Genomic DNA, 21,191 nt, shown 5'->3' with positions numbered 1-21,191 from the left:
CAGGAGCTACATCATAATTGGTTTGTATGCTTGGGGAAACAAAAGGAGCTAGAAAATTGCCGTTTAACATGCTAGACTGTTTTAAAGGGAGGTTCTTGGAAATGTGAAGTAGAGCTGAGTATCATTTATCTGTAAGAATATTCTGTGCACTTCTGTATGCACTGTTCAAATATTGTCAATTCTGGCTGCCCAGCCCATCAGGTTTTGTGCTAAACAAGAATATGAGAGGTTGAAAGTAGAATATTGATGGCCTTAATCAGAAACTGTTTCTATCAACTATATTAGTACATCACTACAATGCTCCCCCCCAAAAAAAAAATGTTTAGGGGTACTCTCATGTTCCTACTCATATTGAACTACTGCCCCTCATGAGATTCACAAAATGTTTTGGGGTATGTGTACCTCTGCGCCCCCCCCCCAAAGGCACTGCATCACTAGTTATTTGAAGAAAATGCATCAGTCCTTGTTAGGCCACTTGCGGGGGCTTAACATGGCAATCCAGTGTGGTATAGTAGTTAAAGTGTCAGACTAGGACGTGGGAGACCAGGGTTCAAATCCCTCACTCAGTCAGGCAACCTTCGGCCCATCACAGTCTCTCAGCCTAGCTGAGCTTGCAGAGTTGTTGTGAGGATGAAATGGAGAGGGGAGAACTATGTCCCCCCCCCTTGAGTTCCTTCAAGGAAAGATGAGATATAAATGTAGCAGCAGCAGTAGTAATCCTTTTAATTTACAAAGTTGTATACTTCATTTAAAATATTTTTATATGTTCTTCATTACAAATACAAATCCAGAGGGACTTACAAATCAAAACAAATCCAGATGCACCGTACTAGTACTATAAACAATGTGGATAGTTACAACCAGTCAAATAAAAAAATATATCAGTGCTGGTACTTTAGGCCGCCAAAAACCTGGCCAAATACCCATGTCTTCAGCAAGAATCGAAAGGTTAAAGAATAGGCCTCATCCATATCTCAGAGGGCAAGGAGTTCCAAACTAGGTGCCACCACGGAGAAGGCTTTCTTCCCATGTTGCCATATAGCTCAGCTAAGAAGGGTTCCCCAGCAGGTCTTAACAAGCAGGCAAGTATAAACAGGATAAGGAATTCTCCCAGGTGTCTATTCCCCAGATTGTATAGGGTTTTGTAAGTCAATAGGAGTACCTTGAAGTGGTAACATATAGAGAGTATATTTTCTTTCAGAATTGGTATTGCGTATTTGTGACAGGACACCCCAGATAAAAGTGTAACCACCATATTTTGCACTATCTGAAGCTTTCTTCAAGAACAGCCCCACGCAAAGCGCCTCCAGTCTTGAGGTCTCTTGTTTCACTGTGAGCTTCTGGAAATCACAAGCGGGGTGTCTGCTGTTGACCTCAGATCCTGCTGTTTGACTTCCCATAGGCATCTGCTTGGCCATGAGGAGCCATGGGCCTGGTCCAGCAGGCTCTTCTTACGTTCTTATGTACTTTGGCAAGGCCAAATGTGGTAAAAGGCACTTCTTGCTGCAAAGGACACTTGAGCCTCCAGTGATAATGGCTCTGATGGCACTCCCAGGTCACGTGCCAGTTCCTTCAGCGAGAGTGCAACCTGTCCAGAACAGAAAACCTCCCTGATTTCCAGACCTATACCTTATCAGGATTTATATTCAACTTATTGCCCCCCCCCCTTTGACCCACCTCTGTATCTAATCACCAGTCCAAGACCTGCACAGCCTCGACTGGCTTAGTTGTACAGAGAAAGATAGTTGGGTATCATCAGCATACTGGTCACACCAAACCCTCCAATGTGCACTTCCAACAGCTGCAAATAGATGTTGATATAAAAAATTACCATACAGAAAATTGATGGGAGCATAGCGTTCTATGTAAACGTTACAAGAGAGAGCAGTATTGAAAGCACGGTTGGAAATAGCCATTGACAGGAAACATAAGCAGGAAATTGATGTGCCTCTAGGTAGGCCTGTTAAAACAGTATGCTGGCCAGCCCCACTGGGCAATAGCCCTAATCATGCTATATAAGTGGTGCTGGGTTATTTGCATGCAATTTAAAATATGGAAGCTTTCCAAATTACAACGCATTTCCAATGTGGTTCTTAGTGCTAAACTTCTTGCCCCCTTGTTTTAAGCAAAATAAAGAGACAGGTGCATTATTTGGTCAGTATCTAAATGCCTTACATTTTTACAGGGCTATGTATTTTATTGTGCTGAAGGTGCATTTTTCTTGCTCTTGCTAAATGGATCTGGATCTGGTCAGTGCATAGTTGGGAGCCCACCCTGAAATTCTATGTATGCCACCTTAAAGGAGGATTATAAACACAAGAGATAACTAAAATAACCAATAAGAGAAAATGAAGATGTTTTTGCAGTTTGTCTAATGTATTGATTCCCTCTCTTCTCTCCTTTGCTCGCTTTTCAGCAATGATGATGCATTTAACCAGATGGCTGTTGCTCCTTTCCCATTACCCTCCAGCTCCCAGTCTTCCATTGAGGTAAGATACTTTCTGATTAGTGTTTCCTAAATGAAAGCAATTAATCATAATTAGCAGATTAATATAAACCATGGCATTCATCTAATTAAACTCTACAAAAAAACATTCAGCAGAAGGCCAACAGAGCATGAATTTCCCTTCATAATGCAATAGCGTTCACTGTTGTGCACGTCTGTTTGCATTTTTTCAGTGATGCAAAATCAGCTCTATTTAAGTTTGAAACATTAAACACAGAGATGAACTATGCTGAAAACCTGATACCTGAAGCACTTTTCTCTCCCAAAACCAAGGACGGAGCACTCCAGTTCACACAGGGGCACCTTCAGTGTTTTTTGGAGTGACATCCTTGGGTCTTGTTGATGTAGATGTGTGTGTCAAAGAGCATAATGAGAATAAAGGGGCTCGCTGTGTAGGTCAGCACAACCTCTTTATATGAAGTTCTGAGACAAATAGGCAGCAAATTCAAATGATACAGTATAGGTGTTGTGGACTCGAAGCATCTACCTTGTCCTCTCACAGCTGCATTCTGTAGAAGCTCCTCATAAACAATTGTCTTGTCCATCAATACCACCTGGGCATTGAGTCTAGGAACACATACCTTCTGAGACCAGCGCTCCAGAAAGGGCCAAAGCCTCCATAACATTGTGCCTTCAGAAACTGTTCCAGCTAGGCAGCCCAGCAAGATACTATGGCTGATGATATCAAAAGCTACAAAAAGGTTCAGGAGAACTCACAGGATTGCACTCCCCCTGTACATTCCCCTATGTAAGTTATCCATCAAGTTGACAGCCATATCTTTCCTAACTCAGTTGGAAGGCAGGCTAAAACAGATCCAAATAATAATGAGTTTCGTTCAAGACTGTCTGGAGTTAAAAGGCTGCTACTCTCTGCAATACCTTTCTCAAAAATTGTAAATTAGTCACCAGGCAAACACTTGAATCCAAACTCTCCAGCTCCAAATTAGGGTCTAATTATCACTTTTAATGGATCATGCCATCTATTAAAACAGGAACCTTCTATCACGTTGTTAGAGTCAACATGACATTGGAGATAGAGAAATATTAACAGTGGTATTCCCTTGCATGCCAGAGCATCAGGTAGAACTTTTCATCTTGTGCAGAATTGAGTGTGAATTTTCAAGGACAATGGAAAGAGTTTCACTTGTACTTATTCCTATCCGAACGTAACAACTATCGTCAACAATAGAACATTCTTCTTCTGGGCTTAATGAATATTAACAATTCATGGATTCATGGAGTGGATCCAGAGGTAGACCTTGCATATGTCCATAGAAAATGCAGCTGTTGCATGTGCCTACAAGCCCTCTAGGGACGTGGGTGGTGCTGTGGGTTAAACCACAGAGCCTAGGGCTTGCCAATTAGAAAGTTGGCGGTTCGAATCCCTGCGATGGGGTGAGCTCCCGTTGCTTGGTTCCTGCTCCTGCCAACCTAGCAGTTCGAAAGCACATCAAAGTGCAAGTAGATAAATAGGTACCGCTCTGGCGGGAAGGTAAGTGGCATTTCCATGCGCTGCTCTGGTTCGCCAGAAGCGGCTTAGTCATGCTGGCCACATGACCTGGAAGCTGTACGCCGGCTTCCTCAGCCAGTAAAGCGAGATGAGCGCCGCGACCCCAGAGTCGTCCGCGACTGGACCTAACGGTCAGGGGTCCCTTTACCTTTTAGCTTTACAAGCCCTCTGTCTCCAAATAGTGCCATCCACAGCATAATCCAGACAATTGGAAAGCCAGGGAAAAACCTAGGTACATAGCAAATAATTCAAGAAAATGTCCCAAGCTACAAACTGCAGGTCACGTTTTGACCTCTTCATACAACTACATCTGGTCTTATGCCAACTTCACATTTGAACCTCATTGAGTTGCCTTTGGGAAAACCACCATTTTGGACAATGGCCAGTTTCTTCCAGCATCCATTGAAAACAAAACAGTATCTGACTCACAGAGAAAGTAGGTTTCTAGAGTCAGGAAACCCTGGGATTGCTGCCAAACTTATTTGGAAGCCAGGCCAAAAAGATAGTGTATGTATATTGGTGAAATATCATAATATGGAATTCCAGCAGTTTGATAATGAGCATCTATTATTTGCCTTTTGTTTTGACTTGCAAGCCCAATGATTATGCATGGTTACTTTATAAATAAGAGAAAAGATTTTCCTCCTTCACATTGGTCCATGCCCTCGTCAAATACACTTGTTCTCATTTTTATTATAGAGTTGATTTTCTATCATAACCCAGGAGTAGTGTGACACTTTCTGGATAATTACTGTTTCCCTGATTGTATTTTTTTTTTTTTTTTGCTGAATTGATGTTCCCTGGTATTTAGTCAAATATTTCCTTCTATTATCCAGTTCTTCTGCTTTAGTTTCTTTGTGATTTCTCACTCTATACCATTTTTTTTCAACTTTGTGTGTCTTTTATACCCAAACAACATTATTCTGGTAATGACTTGGTGAAATACCTAACATTATGCAGTTGCATAATTTAATCATGTTGCAGTACACCAACAGTTTTTAAAATGTTACTAAAGATGTGGGGTGTGCTGGTGTTCTGTGCCCTGTGTGTGTGCAGCAGAGCAGATTTCACAGGGATAACTCTAGAAAGTCTGGCTTTGAAGGCTATGGATACTTTCCAGTTAACTTGAATGGAGGATTTCATCTTCTGAAAACCTGTTATTTTTCATCTCTGTTATTTATAAGCTGCCTTTCAACCAAAATTGGTTCCCAAGGTAGTTTACAGAATTTTAAAAACTTACATATATTTAAAACCAACAATAGAACTTCAGGCAGAAAACTAAACCATAACAGCCAGTTAACCATTGCTGTTTTATTAAGAGTTTGAGAGTGCACAGAGTGTGGCTCATTTGATGCATGTTCAGGATCTGGGATTTATTAAACTTCCCGGGAATCTCAGCTAGCTAGCTTTCTTTCTTTCTTTTTTCCTTCCTTCCTTCCTTCCTTCCTTCCTTCCTTCCTTCCTTCCTTCCTACTGAGACACATTTCTAACTATTGTGCTGGTGAAAATGTACTGTACCTGTGTTCTTTGCAAAGGAGTGAAAAACCAAAATACTCAGTGTTTTGTACCTTATTCTCTTCCTACTGCTGCTTTTTGGTTCGTAACCTCTATACAGCATGCTTTTTGTGGGAAATGTGCCATCTAAGCCAAGGCTGGGATTGCATTGAAGTGACAGAAAACAAGAGTGATCTGAATGGTCATATGTGGATATTTGTGTTTCCAGAGCCTTGTGGACTATAGCCCAGATGACCAGTTGAACGCTGTTCATGAAAGCAAGGCTGATTTGTTGAGTCTCCCTCCAAAGAAATATATTCTGTAGTTTTATTGTTAAAATCTTAAGTGAAATTCACATTCCTAAATTGAAAAACAAAACTTTTTCACCAGGACCACAGTACCACCGAATCTGCAAGTGGTGAAGAAGATACCAGTTGGGAATTTCTTACAAAAAGCTCAACGGATGATGTGTACACTAAACTAGTAAGCATGCGCTGCAAGAAATATGCAAATTTCTTTACAGAGTCAAGGTTCCAGTAGGGGGAGGGAAACTTGAAAAGGAAAGAGAAGCAGGAAATGACATTGGTGCAGTTTTGCACGCTGTACAGACCAGCCCCAAACAACAGAGAAACTATAATTGAATTTTGGTGCCCTATATGTGTGTTAGAATTGAACCTTGGATTCTCATATTGGGACGGGGCAAACAATCAAAACCATAATACTTTTGGTGAGTGTAAATTAGATAGAGAGGGTAAAATGATGTCAAGGTGGCACAGAACCATGCATGGCATTGAGGACCATAGCTGTTTAGAGATCTTGCTAAGTCCCTCTTTATTTCCACTCACTCAGATTTGTATTTTCAAATGAGCTAAAAACTTGACATTTGAAAAAGTTAATGAACTGTGAGATTCTCAAGATGATAAATTCAGTCTCAATTCTGAATTCAAAAAATGAATTCTGCTGTTCTGAAACTCACATCATCTCAACCCCCACCACATACCCGTCTGCTAATGAGATCTAGCATAAAGTTCCTAGTAGTGGTTTGATAATGCCGTTTATTCCCTGTGGAGAATGTTAGAGAAGAGAGAGAGGCCTGTTGACGGGCCCTTCTGCATGTCCAATGCGGTAATCTTGAGAGGCTTTCCTTCAAGTGCTTCTGCCAACTGAGGTGAAGTGGTTGGTTACCAGAGAGAGAACCTCCTCAGTGGTGGCACCCTATTTGTGGCATTCCCTGCCTGCCCAGAGAGGCCTGGCTGATGTCAGTATTGCTATCCTTTCAATGCCAGGCACTTGTGCACTCTCAGGCTTTTAAATGTATTTGTCTTTTTAAGGTATTGTTGTTTATATTTTATTTATTCGCTTTATTATCGTCTCATTTTTGTGAACTGCCCCAGAAAATTTGCTGAAGAGTAAAATACAAATATTTCGAATAGATGAATTCATCCACCTGGCAGTCAGGAAGAGTGGCACACATCTGTTCTCTGGTAATACTGAGGAAATACATTTTTACATGGATGCTTGAGTGCCTCAGCTGTTCAGCATGCCAATATATTTCAACTGCTTTCTATGTCAAAGCAACTTAAGGCAACCCAATCATGCTAGGCATACAGTTATGGGTATTTTGTATTTATGATTTAAAAGAATAGTATAGAATTCTTGAGATTTCAGGAAGCCTTTGTATGTCAGTGTTCTTTCATGCATTTATTACAGCTATTTATATCCCATTTTTGAGTCTGCAAATCCTTTGACTGCTGCTGCTTATAAGTAACACCAATGTGTATTTTGAGAAGGGGAGGGGAGAGGAATGAGCAGTATCACCATAGAGCAAATTATAAGGAGGATTCCTAGTAGGCAGCTGGTAGTAGATAGCCTCATAAGAGGAGGAAACAGTCCAGCTGCAACAGGAACGGGTTCCTGATATTATCTCTGGCTGCCTCCCTTGCTTTTCTGGAATCCTTCCCACAGGTAAGTTGACAGTAGATGGCTCTGTGGGGGAAGGTGCAATCCAGCGGGAACTGCAGCATGCATTTAATGTTGTCCCTCCCCCAGTGGCGTAGCGTGGGGGGTGCCAGGGGTGCCGGCCGCACCGGGCGCAACATGGGCGGGGGGCGCGCTCGCACTAGCAGCTCTCTGCCCCTACTAAAATCCACGGGTTAGGGAGCCCGCGCTCGCTCGGCTTGGCGAGGAGGTCGCAGAAGGGGGAGAGCAAAGCCTTCTGCCGCGGGCAAAAAAAGGAGAGGAAGCCGGGCGGGCGGGCGGGCGGGCTGGCTGGCGGGGGTCTGGCTGCGCCTGCTGCTGCCGTTGCCGCTGCTGCCGGGGCTTTGACAGCTTGGCGAAGCGGAGGGAGAGGAGCTTTAAGGTAATTGCGGCTCTCTCTCCACTGGCCGCAAGGCTAGTGAGCCGAGCCGAGCCGGGAGTCTGGCGAGGGGGCGGGAAGAGACTTTTCTACCTCGCCTGGTCAAAAAGGAGAGTGGAGTCTCCTCAGGGCGCTCTCAGGCAGGGCAAGGCAAGCAGAGCGAGGAGGAGAGAGAGGGGAAGGGGGGGGAGCAGCCAGGAAACGCTGCGGTGTGGAGGAGGAATCAATTAAGGAGAGAAAGCGAAAAGCCTTGGAGAAAGGGGGGGAAAGGAAAGAAAAGAGGCAGCTCCAGGAGAGCGCGGGGGAAAGAGAAGCCTCGCTGCTGCTGCTTGGGAGAGTAAATTACTGTACTTGCCTTGCCCCGGGTTAGGGGGCGCAAATTAATTGCCTTGCCCCGGGTTAGGGGGCGCAAATTACTTGCCTTGCCCCGGGTGCTGATAACCCACGCTACGCCGCTGCCCTCCCCACAGGCCAGTTTGTGCCAGTTGCCCACGTAGCTGGAGCAGCCTGTGGAGACTTCTTCATCTCTCTGTCAAGCTCTCTTCCCGTTTGACAGATTTTGATCCAAAGGGTTTAAGGCCACCCTCGAGCAGGACATTGGTTGCTTGCACTGTGGCACACAATGTATGAGAAACTGATTGACGTGTCAGCCTCTAAATACCTTGATGAGACTAAAATGAGAATAAGTTGGAGAGAGTAGAGAGCAAGCCATTTCAACACACCCCTGCTTTTAATTTGTCAAAACCCCTTTTTGAGACTAGTAATAGGTCACTGTTGCAAGTCTTCAGCTACCTTCTGCATACTAAAGTTTTCTGCAAATGGAAATGGTTAAAGTACAGCAAAATGCTTTGGATTTATTTCCTCAACATATCAAATATCCTAATATTCAATCTATAAAAGTACTCTTATAGAGCAGCTAACAATAGACACAAAACGATTAAAATTAGACACAAAACGATTAAAATTATGGCAGCACAGCTGACCATAGACTGGTAAAACTGGAGTTAAACTGATGCCTGGGAGACTTCTGTGTTTTAAAAGCTTTACCTGGCACGAGAAAAGGATGTCAAGCTGCTCACCACTCTGGGAAAAAATCAAAATCCAGGGTGAAAAGACCCTCCCCTCTGGTCTACATTTGTTTTACCTTTGACAGCAAAAAGGGACTCCAGAAATGAGAGTTAGGCTAATAGCTACAGTACAAATGCCTAGAAATTGACTATGTAGGCTGGTTTTTCTGTTTTCTTCCTCTGCACACAGCCTATTTTGCATTACTATTCGAATGTCGCCTTCTGAGTGGCTATATTCAGACATAACATTAAATTTTAAAAAATCAGTTCCCAATCTTGAACATTTTTGTCATAATATGTTAGCCTTTTATCCATAATCATAATGGGAAAATATTATGGAATTGAGGATCACAAAGGTGGGCTTCAGGAAGCAGTAATTTATGTGAAGCTGGACTTTTCCATTGTTGGCTTGGGAAAGTAAAAGTTCCCTCCATGCTGGTGCAGCTTGGACTTTGCATAGGTGGGTAGTAGGAGCTCTATGCTCATAGACGCTTGAAGAAGACAATAGAATGCTTGAGGAATTTGACTCTACAAAAAAAATTGATCTGATTTGCACCTCTCAGATGTGCAGATCAGAACTTAAGTATTTTTTATGTCGTTCTTCCCTGAATTTTATGAAACAGTTTTCAGCTGAAACACACACACACACACACACAGTGATAACATTTTTTGATACATTTATCACAAAGTGTTTTGATGCATACATACTTAATTACAAATGTTGTGCAGTTGTTGTTTTATTTGCAGAGAAATGTGGAATTGGGATGGAATGGATTTGGGGCTGAACACAGACAAGCAGAAACAGATCAGAAATATAATGATCTATTTATCCCTAGCAGCTATTAGAAAAAGTCCCTTGCAGGCTTGGGGAACCTTATGGCCTTCCAGATGTTAGACTCTGACTCCTATCAGCCAAGTCACCATAGCCAATTATCAGGGTTGATGGAAGTTGCCAAAGGTTTCTCCACCTGGTCTGCTGCTAGTCTAAGGCATCTGTTCTTGGGTCCTTTAAATTGTAAACGATCACCTTCAAAAGGACCCTGAACTTGTACATGCAGAGACAAATGCAACTGCAGCTTTCATTCACAGTTTATATGATACTAGAAGAAATGCTGTGTTATGTATTAAAAGTGACCCAAGGAAATGTTTTGTTACATTTTGAAGGGTATACCTTTGGTGCATTGCACAATAAGCAAGTGATTTTAAACCTTCCGTGTTGACTTAACAGGGAAATAGCATGAGTGATAGCTCCAGTGTGGTTTTTAGATGTGTGTTCTTACTTTGCTTCACTATACATACAGGGTAATCAAATGTTCTGTTCAGCAGGAGGCTTTTTCAACTTGATCATTATTAAAGCTGAAAGGTGGGTGTCCTTGAATCTGCCCTACTGTCAAGCATCAGCTGAAGTTGATGGCTTCAAAGGAGAGATTCATACTAATATTTCCCGATATTTCTGTGACAAATAAAATACTGATGAGCACACAAATCCAGTGGGGTGTTTTTATTTTCCAGCAGCATAATCTGTCTCTTTAAAATAAAATCATGTGTAATACAGTATTGGAGGACGCAGCTGGCAGTGTGTGGGAAATAAATGTTTGAAGGATGTTTTCCTCGTGGCATCTTTGCAGTATTTCAGCTCAGCCATTCCGCATAATACTAAACATCAATTTTTACCTTATCTGCTTTGTCCCACTGTTATGATATTTTTTAAAAGCAGGTAAAAAATGATGCTTTCGTTGGCAGGACTTTGGTTTGAATAAGCATACTGTATTCAGAGTCTGGAAGTTATGCTATGGTGTCTCACGTTGTGCTTCAAAAATGGGTGCAATTTGCTTATTTTGTGAAATAAGAAAAGCCTACTATACACAAGCTACTACAAAATTGCTATCCCTTGAACGTTGGAAGTCTACCTCAGCCTCCTTTAATGTCTGATATTTCACCAAACATTTTTCACAAGCTTATTTTCTGAACCATAAGGGATAAATGGGTGTTTCTGTTATTCTTCTGCAAAAGGTAATATCTTAGAATGACAAAAACAAAATTCACTTATTAAAGGTGTAGCTGCAGAAGCACAGAAAATATCACAAACATGGTTATCACATTTAATCAGACAAATTAGTTATATTTAGGTTTGAAGAATTAAAGGTAGCATTTTTTGCAGTTCATCTTCTTTAAGTTGTGCATTCTTGTCCTTATTGAGGCATCTGCATTATAAGCATTTTGTAGTAGTTTTCCTACAGACACAGTAGCTATCTAGTTAGGGTACTTGGCTGTGTTCCCAAAGAAGTAAACTGGATTTTGATTGGTCTCACCCTAAATGGCCTTTTCTCAGTTTGGCCTGCTGTCTAAGAAAATGATGACAAGGTAGGCCTTCAGGGGGACTTAAATGTAGTAAGAGAGGTCTAATCTTAAATGAGCCACATGAAAAAGTAAGCAATATATTCCTAATTCTATCTGATTCTAAGCTTCACCTGAAGAGCGTTTAACACGGACCAGTAATCTATGTGGTCTACATGTGCATTGAACTGTGAATTGAGTATTTCAGTATTTATTTCAGGGAATGAGGGCTGCGATAAAACAGGTTACACTTGAAAGTGTGTATCTTTGCACAGGTCTTTGCTTTCAGATAAACCTTTAATTTGGGGGTTGTTTTTGATAGGATGTCGGTGCCAAGCTTGACAAGCAGGTGATAGAGAACCAGCAACCTACAGCAGAGCAACCTACAGAAAATGTATGTATTATATTCCAAATGGTTTCTTATTCATTTATTTTATCATTATTAACAATTTATTATTATTCTTATTATGTATATGTGCGTCTGGTTTAACATGTTTCTCAAGGTGATTTACAAACTTAAATGTAAAAATGACAGAGAGAAAAAAAACAATGGAAAAGAAGGTTTTAAAAAATTACAAACAAACACCTAAGGCGAATATATTTTCATCCACTTAGCTACTAGCCTCCATCTTATTAGGAATAAGACTGTTATCCCTCTTTCAACCAACCTCTGCATCTAGACCTCAATCCAGGGCCTTCTCAGTCCTTCCTCATTCAGGTGTCAACAGAGAAATAGTGTTTGGTAACATCCATGTACTGATAACACCTTACTCCAATTTTCCTTTTGACAGCTCTCAATGACTTCATCTAGTTCTTAAATAGCACTGGAGACAATGCAGTGCTCCATGGCACCACATAGGTCAAAAGTCAGTGGGGGTGGTGAAATAGGAGATAAGGTTGCAACTGTTGCAGAACCATGGCCCCAATCTCTCATAGATGGTCCAGGAAGATGCCCTCCAAAGCTGGTATGAGGTTGAGGAGGAGCTGCAGCATAGTGCTCCTTTTCCCTCTCCCTCATCCATCCATGTAACGAAGGCTGATTCAATCCCAAATCTGGATTTGAAACCAGATTAAAATGTCCCCAAATAATGACTGCAATCCTCTTGAGTAGGACCTTGCACTCAAAGGCCATATTTACAGCTGGACAGTAGTTGTTTGCTATTTAGTTCAGGGTGAGTTTTCCTTTCAGGGAAATGCAATACATTTATCACACCCTGGGCTCACCCATTCATGCCCCTTCATGCCCCTTCCATCTAGCTTTAATGAGCCATGAAAGGCAAGGGTGAAGAGGGCACATCCTTGGGCGCTTACTCCCAAGCATCTGGTCAGTGTCATCAGGCTGCAAAACCCAAAGCTGATACCACAAAGCACAGCTGACTCAGAGCTGCATCAGTTACGGCATCTAGCTCACTACAGAGGTGAACAACTTCTTCCTCAAAATGCCCAGCAAGCAAATCACAGAGGGTTTCTGGGGTGTCCTGGGCTCCATCACCAATATAAATGTCAAGACTAAGACAAGCTCCATTGCAAATGGTTGAAAGACATGGCAATAGAAGCAATGAAATGGCCCCTCTTTGTTGCTTTTACTACCACACAGTAGGTACAGTTGTGGGCTCTTGTAGCAGACCTCTTTTAGCTCAGAAAAAGTACACTTTTATTTAGCTTATAATAGCAAGCTTTTAAATGACCTTGTAAAACAGCCAGAAATAATAATGGAAAACATGGAATTGTTGTAAAACACTTTCAAGATTTTACCAAAGCTCTTAAACTTTATGGTAAATAATGTTTCAGCAGTATGTTCTCTGACCGAAATTTTTGAAATTGCAGCATCAGAGGTAAGTAGATTATTACTTCTAAAGTTGTTAGATGTTATTTTACGCTCCCCACTTCTGATCTATATAAAAGATCTCTCTGTACTGTAGTTTCAACTTCTTGTTTGGGTTTTAGGAGGCTTAACAGTTCAATGTCTTTGATTTATCCCCCCCCCCCTTTTCCCTTCCAGTTTCGTAACCAATTAAAGCAATCAAAGTCTTCAGCAGTAATCCCTATCAGTTTACACAAGATATCCTTGGCTCCGGCACCTTCTTATTCTCCAGAGACAGAGTTCACCAGCAGAAGTATGAACTTCTTACTTCTATCTGAAGAATACCTTTCATTCAATACCAAGCTTTTTAGCATGATAATAGCATGCAATGTTTTCTTTTCTTTTAATTTAAAAGTCTAGATTAACAGCTACAGTGCCGTTTACTTTTACATGCAATTGATTTAATGTATTTTTTCTTAGAACATTTCATGTAACAAACCTGTTTTATCTACCACCTCACTCTGCTGCATGGAAAGACCAGGCGTTGCTGTCCTCCTTCACTCATAAGAATGATGCATGAGCAGTATAGCTGCTGAGATCAGGGCTCAGAAATCTCAGCCATGCTAATTCTGCAATCACCAAAATTCCATAATGTACTAATAAATAACAGAGGTTGCTACAGCTGAGAATTGTGAACTTCTGTCACACTGCTTGTATGAATAAACCAATATTATGAGTAAATAAACTTGTCAACAGCAGTGAAAAGCAAGATCTTGACTGCCCTTCAGGTAGCAGAAGATCCAGAAGAGGATCTGATGTCTGAGTGTGAGCGAGCATGTGTGTGCAGCTAGATATAACGAGTGCCCTAGCTTATCAGAATGGTGTGTCACCTTCCCTAAACGTTAACTTGCATGTGAATTGTGAAATTGCATCCAGAGCCAGTGTGGTGTAGTGGTTAAGAGTGGTAGTCTCGTAATCTGGGGAACTGGGTTCGCGTCTCCGCTCCTCCACATGCAGCTGCTGGGTGACCTTGGGCCAGTCACACTTCTCTGAAGTCTCTCAGCCCCACTCACCTCACAGAGTGTTTGTTGTGGGGGAGGAAGGGAAAGGAGAATGTTAGCCGCTTTGAGACTCCTTAAAGGGAGTGAAAGGCGGGATATCAAATCCAAACTCTTCTTCTTCTTCAAAGCAGCAGACCTCAAATCACAAGAATTTGATGCAGGTGCACACCAAATTTCGACACTGAGTTTATTCCTCTGCAGCTTCTTTCTTTGTTTGGCAATGGTGCTTTTGTTCACTGGTACATTTTATCATTTGTTGCAGGTGGCTTTCCGCTTCCTCTGGTGGATCCAGCGACATGCCCAATAGTTCCTGGACAAGAAATGACTCTGGAAATCTCCAAGGGGCGATCAGGCCTTGGTCTCAGTATTGTAGGAGGAAAGGATACACCACTTGTAAGTTGTTTGGTGGTTTTGGAATACTATTCATGAATCTCAAAGCTACTCCATTTTTGGTACAATGAAAGAAAGAAATGTGGAAATTCCATAATACATGTTTGACATGTACGCTTGGATGTTCCTTTAACAAAGGACGCTGGTGGATACTAATATAGCCACAAATTTAATGAAAGCATTTCATGACCAATATGTATGAGTAGATGTATGATCACGTTCTTATAGTCTAAGCATTCTCTGTTGTGCATGTCTTTAAAACACAAGAAGCTGCTATTTTACTTATTGCTTATATATTTAGCTTATTTCCCACCAATTAAAAATGAATTCAATGTGAATAAAAAATGGTAATTTAGGTAGATACAGTAAGCCATTAATGTTCTATGCATTATGAGTAATGCATAGATCACTCCAACTTAGCTTCTCCTTCTTCACAAATCTTTGACTTGCTGTTACACCTGAACTAATTCAATTTTGGTTACTTTTGCTCCAAACAAGCATTTTAGTTGCATTTTAGTAAGTCAAGAATAGACCTTCTCTTCAGTAAATGGTTTGTTTGAAGCAAACAAAACAGAATTCTATTACAGAAATTAGCAGAAATTAGCAGAAATTTCAGTGTGAAAAGTTATAGAAAATGAAGAATATGCTCCATTTGATTGGGGCCTATCAGCAAATATGGCTAGGAAAGCAACAGCTATAATTAAAATGTATATGAGAGAAAGCAGCAGTCAATATACCAAATCACATAACCTCATTTCCTTGCCATCCTCTTCGTAAGAGCATTAGAAGATTGCTGCCGGAGCAGACCAAAGACCCAGAGGCTAGCGTCCTGTTCCTACACTGGCCAGCCACATGCTTATGGAAAGCCCACCCAAAAAAGAGATGAAGGCAATAACTCTTTCCTGCTGCGATTCACTAGCAAGCGATTCACTTGGAGATAGTATATAGCCATCATGAGTATTAGCCTTTGACAGCCTTATCCTCTATGAATTTGTCTAATCCCCTCTTAAATCTATCTAAGTTGTGCATAAATTCCCTTAACGCAGCATAGCTTAACCTTAACTGTACACACTATGCACTTAGCTTGATCTGCTGTTGCATATTTGATGCTTCCTTTTTCTGATGAATGTCGAGTGCCAGACATGTGCGCTTAGATTTTCTCTTAAGTATATGGTTAAAAGATAGGGGCAGGAGACTAAATATAATAGCTTTTTTCACCAAAGATAAGCTTTTGAAAGTGTGAACTTCAGTATCAGTGTCAAAATTGCATAAAATCACTGGAGGTGTAAAAACATACGTAGATTCTTATTAGAAATATGTGAAAACTGTTCCCATGGATTAACAGATTTCTTCATTGAAAAATCCCTTTTTGAAAGTTTGACTTTTATTGTCAAAATGCAGATTGAGAGTTCCTATCTTTGGATGATATTACTTGGGTATCGTTGGGCTTTTTACAAAATAATCATGTTTTGTACAGGAGAAATGAAATTTCTACCAGCTTCCTATCTGCTGCCTCCTTGCTCTCCACAGGCATGTCTCAGAAGACTGGAAAAATATGGTTCATATTTTTTGCCCATTGTTACGTCATAAAGCTACAGTTTAGCAATTTTCATCCTTTTGAGATCAGGGGCCAACCTTCAGTCCAAATAAGCATTTGGGCACCAACTTCTTAATTTTTTAAAAAAATCATTCATTTCTATGATAGGAATGCTGTAGCTACGAGCCATTTTAGGTCAAGCTGCACCCTGGTATTTGGTCCTGATTCACCTGTTGAAGACTAAAGTATAGTTTGTACAACAGTGAATCCATACAGGTATCATTAAACTGTAGGACTGGATCTTACAACCTTCATATAACAAGGGGGGTCTGAAAAGCTGGTTGTAAGAGAAATCCGTCTCCTGCTTTGTGGCCATTCCAGCTGCATTTTTCACTATTCTTGTGAAAATTATACAGTTATGGGAGCATGCTTAATAAAATTTAAACTGCTTTTTTATTTCGGTAAATGTATTAGCAATTTGACCACACACCTTCTTCCTGTATGCAGCCTTAAGCATTTTTTTCATTCAGCAGTAATTTGTACTACAAATGAATCCAGTGTTCTGTAAATACATGATCACTCATTGCATAGAAACAAACCAGAAGTTTGACATGAGACCTTGACTTTTTGCTAAAGCAGAGTGGTTGTAAATACTGTTAGCGGGACTGCAAAGGACGAAGCTTCAAAAAAAACCAACTCCATCCGTATCTTTATCACAATACTTGCTTTCAGGCAAGGATATTAATATTTTCTTCCTCCTCCATGTCTTTCTCACTTCATGTCACCTTGCCCTGAGTGATGTACTGCTATTTCATTTAAATGTTTTTTAAAACTGAGCACATTCTGTGACCTCCTGCTGACTGCTCTTCCTGTGATGAATAACTTTATACAGAAAGCAAATTCCATGTTACTGAATAAATGAAACATGTTCATTTTCATTAGAATTAGCTCTGAAAGCCACTCTGGAGCATTATTTTGTGTAGATTTTACTGTTCCTATCACATGCTTATGTGCTTAAGACTCAGTAAAAACTTGCTAAAACATATTTATAAATCACTATTTCGTTGAAAAGATCAAAGCAGGTAACAAAAATACATAAACCCATACAGTAAAAACCATATAAAGAGGTTAAAACAGACATCAATTAACTATTGTGGAAAGATTTATTCTTAATTGCCTGCGTAGGACTAGCAGTGGCTGGGGCAACCCAGTCAGATGGGCAGCAAATAAAATAATAATAATAATAATAATAATAATAATAATAATAATAATAATAATAATAGCAGCAGCAGAATACAGAAGTTGTCAGCTGGCCTTTAAAAGTTGGAACAGAAACTACTGTACCTGCTTAATCTTTCTTGGTAAAGCTTTCCACCGGTAGAGCCAGTTTCCATTGGGAGAGCCATTATATCCTAGTTATAAAGGCTTTGAGTCTTCTTGTCAAATTAGCCTTTCCAGCTCGGGGAGTGACCAATAGTGCTCCTGCAGATTATCTCCACAATCAAACTAGGATATAATGGTTCAGGTGATGTAAATTATGTAAATCAATGCAAGGACCATGAGCCTGTCTCAGTAGTAGATTAGCAGCCTGTGCAACTTCCCAATCAGACCCATGGGCAGCCCCACATAGAATGCATTACAGTAATCCAGTATTGAGGTTATCACTGCATGGACCAAAGTGGGCAGGGTATCTCTGTCCAGGAATGGCTTTAGCTGGTGAACGAGGCAAAGCTGGTAAAAGTCGCTCCTAGTCACTGAGGACATTTGGACCTCTGGTAACAACGATGTAACTAGGAGTACCCCCAAGCAGCACACCTGCTCCTTCAGAGGGAGTGCAGCCCCACCCAGAACAGGTACCTTGTATAGTTCCCAAATGTGGGAACCACCCAAAGAGCTTCCTTCTTCAAGGATAGTTTATCAGCCCTCATGCATTCAGATACCAATCCAGAGCTTTCAGACCCTTTCCTGATTCCAATGTTATGGAGAAATAGAGCTTTGTGACATGAGCATTCTGGTTGTCAAGAATCTTTTTTCTACCTGTTGTACCAAGGATGGGACACAGACAGCACTCTCAATTTATGACCTCATAAGCACTCCCTAGTCTTAGAAGCAGTGCTCTTGTTGATGCAAGCTAGAACGATGTTGACCTTGTCATGACACAGCATGCTTTTGATTGATGCTCAGTTCTTTGCTCATTATAACCCCTAAACCAACGTCAGAAATGTGGCTGCCTAGACATTTATTCCTATTTTATACTTGTCCCAGCATTTCTTCCCATATTTTTCTTCCTGCCAAATTTAACCTTCTGTTGCTATCTGCACAGCTCTCCGGTTTTTAAATACAGTTTTTGAATTCTTAGCTTATCCTCCAGAGTATGTACATCCTTCTCAATTTTGTATGGCTGGTTGTTAAAACTGATAGCTTGGGAATATTCCGTGGGAGTATGTGGCATTCCATTTCAAAACAAATGGCATTGCTGGTGAAATGATAAAAAATGTGCTGTTTGAAGTGTTGCCCCCTCCTTTTGGGGGGAGGGGTGTCTACTGCTGACAATAAGTGTATATCACTGAAACATTCCCTAAAGCAACATCTGCTGCTGCCTATATTTTCCAGCCTTGGTAATAAAGTTAATAAATTTTTCAAATTCATTTATTGTGGTGGATTTAACTTGCAGCCATGCTGTACAAGGCTGAACACCCCTGTGAAGGCCTTAAAACAGCCATTACTCATAACACCATGGTTTTAAATTATATATTATAAGTTTATATTAAATTATAAAAGTTAAGCATGCAGGACTGAAAATGCAAGTTGACTTGGAGTTCAGATTTCACTCATGCCTAGCTGTGTATAATATGGTGGAAGTATTACACAGAATAAATAGCCAAATTATGGCTAATGTTAGCCAAAATCTGGATTCTTGCACTGAAAAGAGGAAGAAACCCCCTTTTACCTTAGTGGCTGTGGCAGATATAATGCTGTAATAAAAATACACAAGCATGTTAAAAATACATAGAGTAAAAATGTCCAGTCATTGGTGCTGCCAAAATGTTCAGAAATAATAATAATAATAATAATAATAATAATAATAATAATAATAATAATAATAATTTATTTATACCCCGCCCATCTGGCTAAGTTTCCCCAGCCACTCTGGGCAGCTAAATACCACCCAAAACATATTGGTCTAATGCTGAAATGCTGATAATGTTGGTGTCAGGCGGGCCTCTCTGGGGAGAGCATTCCATAGACAAGGAACTACTTTAGGGGAGAAATGTTATTTCATTGTCACCCACTGGATCTCCTTTGCACAAAGAGCCTCAGATGACAATCCTAAGGTCTGAAATAATGTCAAAACCAGCACTGCAAATTAGACCCAGAAACAAATTGGCATCCAGTGCTGCTAATCACAGTACACCTTGAGGCTACAGAACTGCATGTTCCATTCAAAGTGAATTCCATCCTCTTTCAACAATATTTTCAACCCTGATTAAAACTTACTGACCAGGTTTCCACCTTAACAAATACATGAAAGCATGGTATGAAGCTGGTTAAAGTTGCCCACTATGTGGTTATAGTGATCTTGCAACACGCTCGGTATTTTGCCACAATGGTTAAGAGATCATCAGCGTAATATATGTGGCTGGGGCAACCCAGTCAGATGGGTGGGGTACATGAAAATGACGATGATAGGAAAGGTCACAGTATTTTCATGTCAGTTCTGCATTCTGGACTGTGGTCTCGGAACTTACTTTTAATATATAAGCATTGATACTGAGATTATGTGTTCCGTTAGGATGCTATCGTAATACATGAAGTTTATGAAGAAGGAGCAGCGGCTAGAGATGGCCGACTTTGGGCTGGTGATCAAATCCTTGAGGTAAGATTCATTATTTAACTCTGCAAATATTTCTATGTTCCATACAAAACCAATATTTTAAGAGGGAAAACCATGCATTGTACAAGAAACATGGCTGAAATAATCAACTTCTAAATCAACTTCTAATCTAAATAATAATAGATAATGTGGATTTGATCTACTTCTGCATCTACTTAAAATGTTGAGATCCATACGCATCTATTGATCAGATTTCTTTAACATTTTGTATTTTAAAAAATACATATGTATATTTATCACATTGCAAATATATAAAATACAGGCTAAAACATATGAATGCAAATTATGAACATATTGTAAACATAAATTTCATTGCCAAACAACTTTTTGCTTTTCATCAGATATGCAACAGCATTCTCATGTTCGATTTAAAAATTTAGACAGTAGGCATTAGTGTCATGAGATGACAAATGTTATATCACGTGTCACCATATGTCACAAAATTATTTCTATTTACCATCTTTCTTTTTGATGAGCTGTCAGTTTAGCCACTGATAACAAATCCCAAACTTTATTTAACCAGCCCATTTTAATTTAAGTACAGTGGTACCTCAGGTTATGTACTTAATTCGTTCCGGAGGTCCGTACTTAACCTGAAACTGTTCTTAACCTGAAGCACCACTTTAGCTAATGGGGCCTCCTGCTGCTGCCGCGCCGCCGGAGCCTGATTTCTGTTCTCATCCTGAAGCAAAGTTCTTAACCTGAAGCACTATTTCTGGGTTAGCGGAGTCTGTAACCTGAAGCGTATGTAACCTGAAGCATATGTAACTCGAGGTACCACTGTATTTAAAACTGTATTTAAAATCTTGTATCTATTAACTGAAATTAACAGAAGCTGTTTTTATCTTCTGTAACTAATCTTCATAGCAACTGAGAGCGTGTGTTTTTTACAAGCCACTTTATGAACATTACTGATTTTTCATGTGTCTTGCATTAAGATGTCAGGTAAGGAAGGGTTAAGAAAAAAGCTGGCGTTTGATTGTAGCTTAGAAAAGAAGTCCATTCATGATGGTTGCAGAGTGGATAGAAGTACCTCACTGTCAAGTCAAGAGAAATTCCCAGTCCACCTATTAGGGCTTCCATGTAAGGAGGTTAGAAAAACATTGAGGGCTGCTTGGGAATTACTCTTAACAGCTCTTTCACTGAATGTTTCTTGTTTTGGCTGCTATTCTTAAATAACAGCTGTGTATCACAGTAATGTGTCATTTATAGCAGAATGGACATATCAACCAAT

General features: G+C 40.4%; 1 protein-coding gene across 7 annotated transcripts in view; it reads left to right on the top strand.

The window, feature by feature from the left end:
* Positions 1 to 21,191, top strand: part of PATJ (PATJ crumbs cell polarity complex component) — a 165,917-nt gene that overhangs the window by 118,975 nt on the left and 25,751 nt on the right. For 6 of the 7 annotated variants that reach the window (XM_082228721.1, XM_082228720.1, XM_082228718.1 and 3 more), the window contains 6 exons: positions 2,417 to 2,489; positions 5,901 to 5,993; positions 11,593 to 11,664; positions 13,273 to 13,387; positions 14,398 to 14,528; positions 19,856 to 19,939. In XM_082228721.1, the coding sequence (XP_082084847.1) occupies positions 2,417 to 2,489; positions 5,901 to 5,993; positions 11,593 to 11,664; positions 13,273 to 13,387; positions 14,398 to 14,528; positions 19,856 to 19,939 (568 nt within the window). The remainder of the gene's footprint in view (positions 1 to 2,416; positions 2,490 to 5,900; positions 5,994 to 11,592; positions 11,665 to 13,272; positions 13,388 to 14,397; positions 14,529 to 19,855; positions 19,940 to 21,191) is intronic. The other variant, XM_082228719.1, reaches the window with a different exon arrangement.

The sequence above is a fragment of the Podarcis vaucheri genome (assembly GCF_965113315.1).
Source record: "Podarcis vaucheri genome assembly, chromosome: 6".
Taxonomy (NCBI): Eukaryota; Metazoa; Chordata; class Lepidosauria; order Squamata; family Lacertidae; genus Podarcis; species Podarcis vaucheri.
Note: the sequence above shows the minus strand (reverse complement) of the source record. Positions and strands in the feature narration are given on the sequence as shown.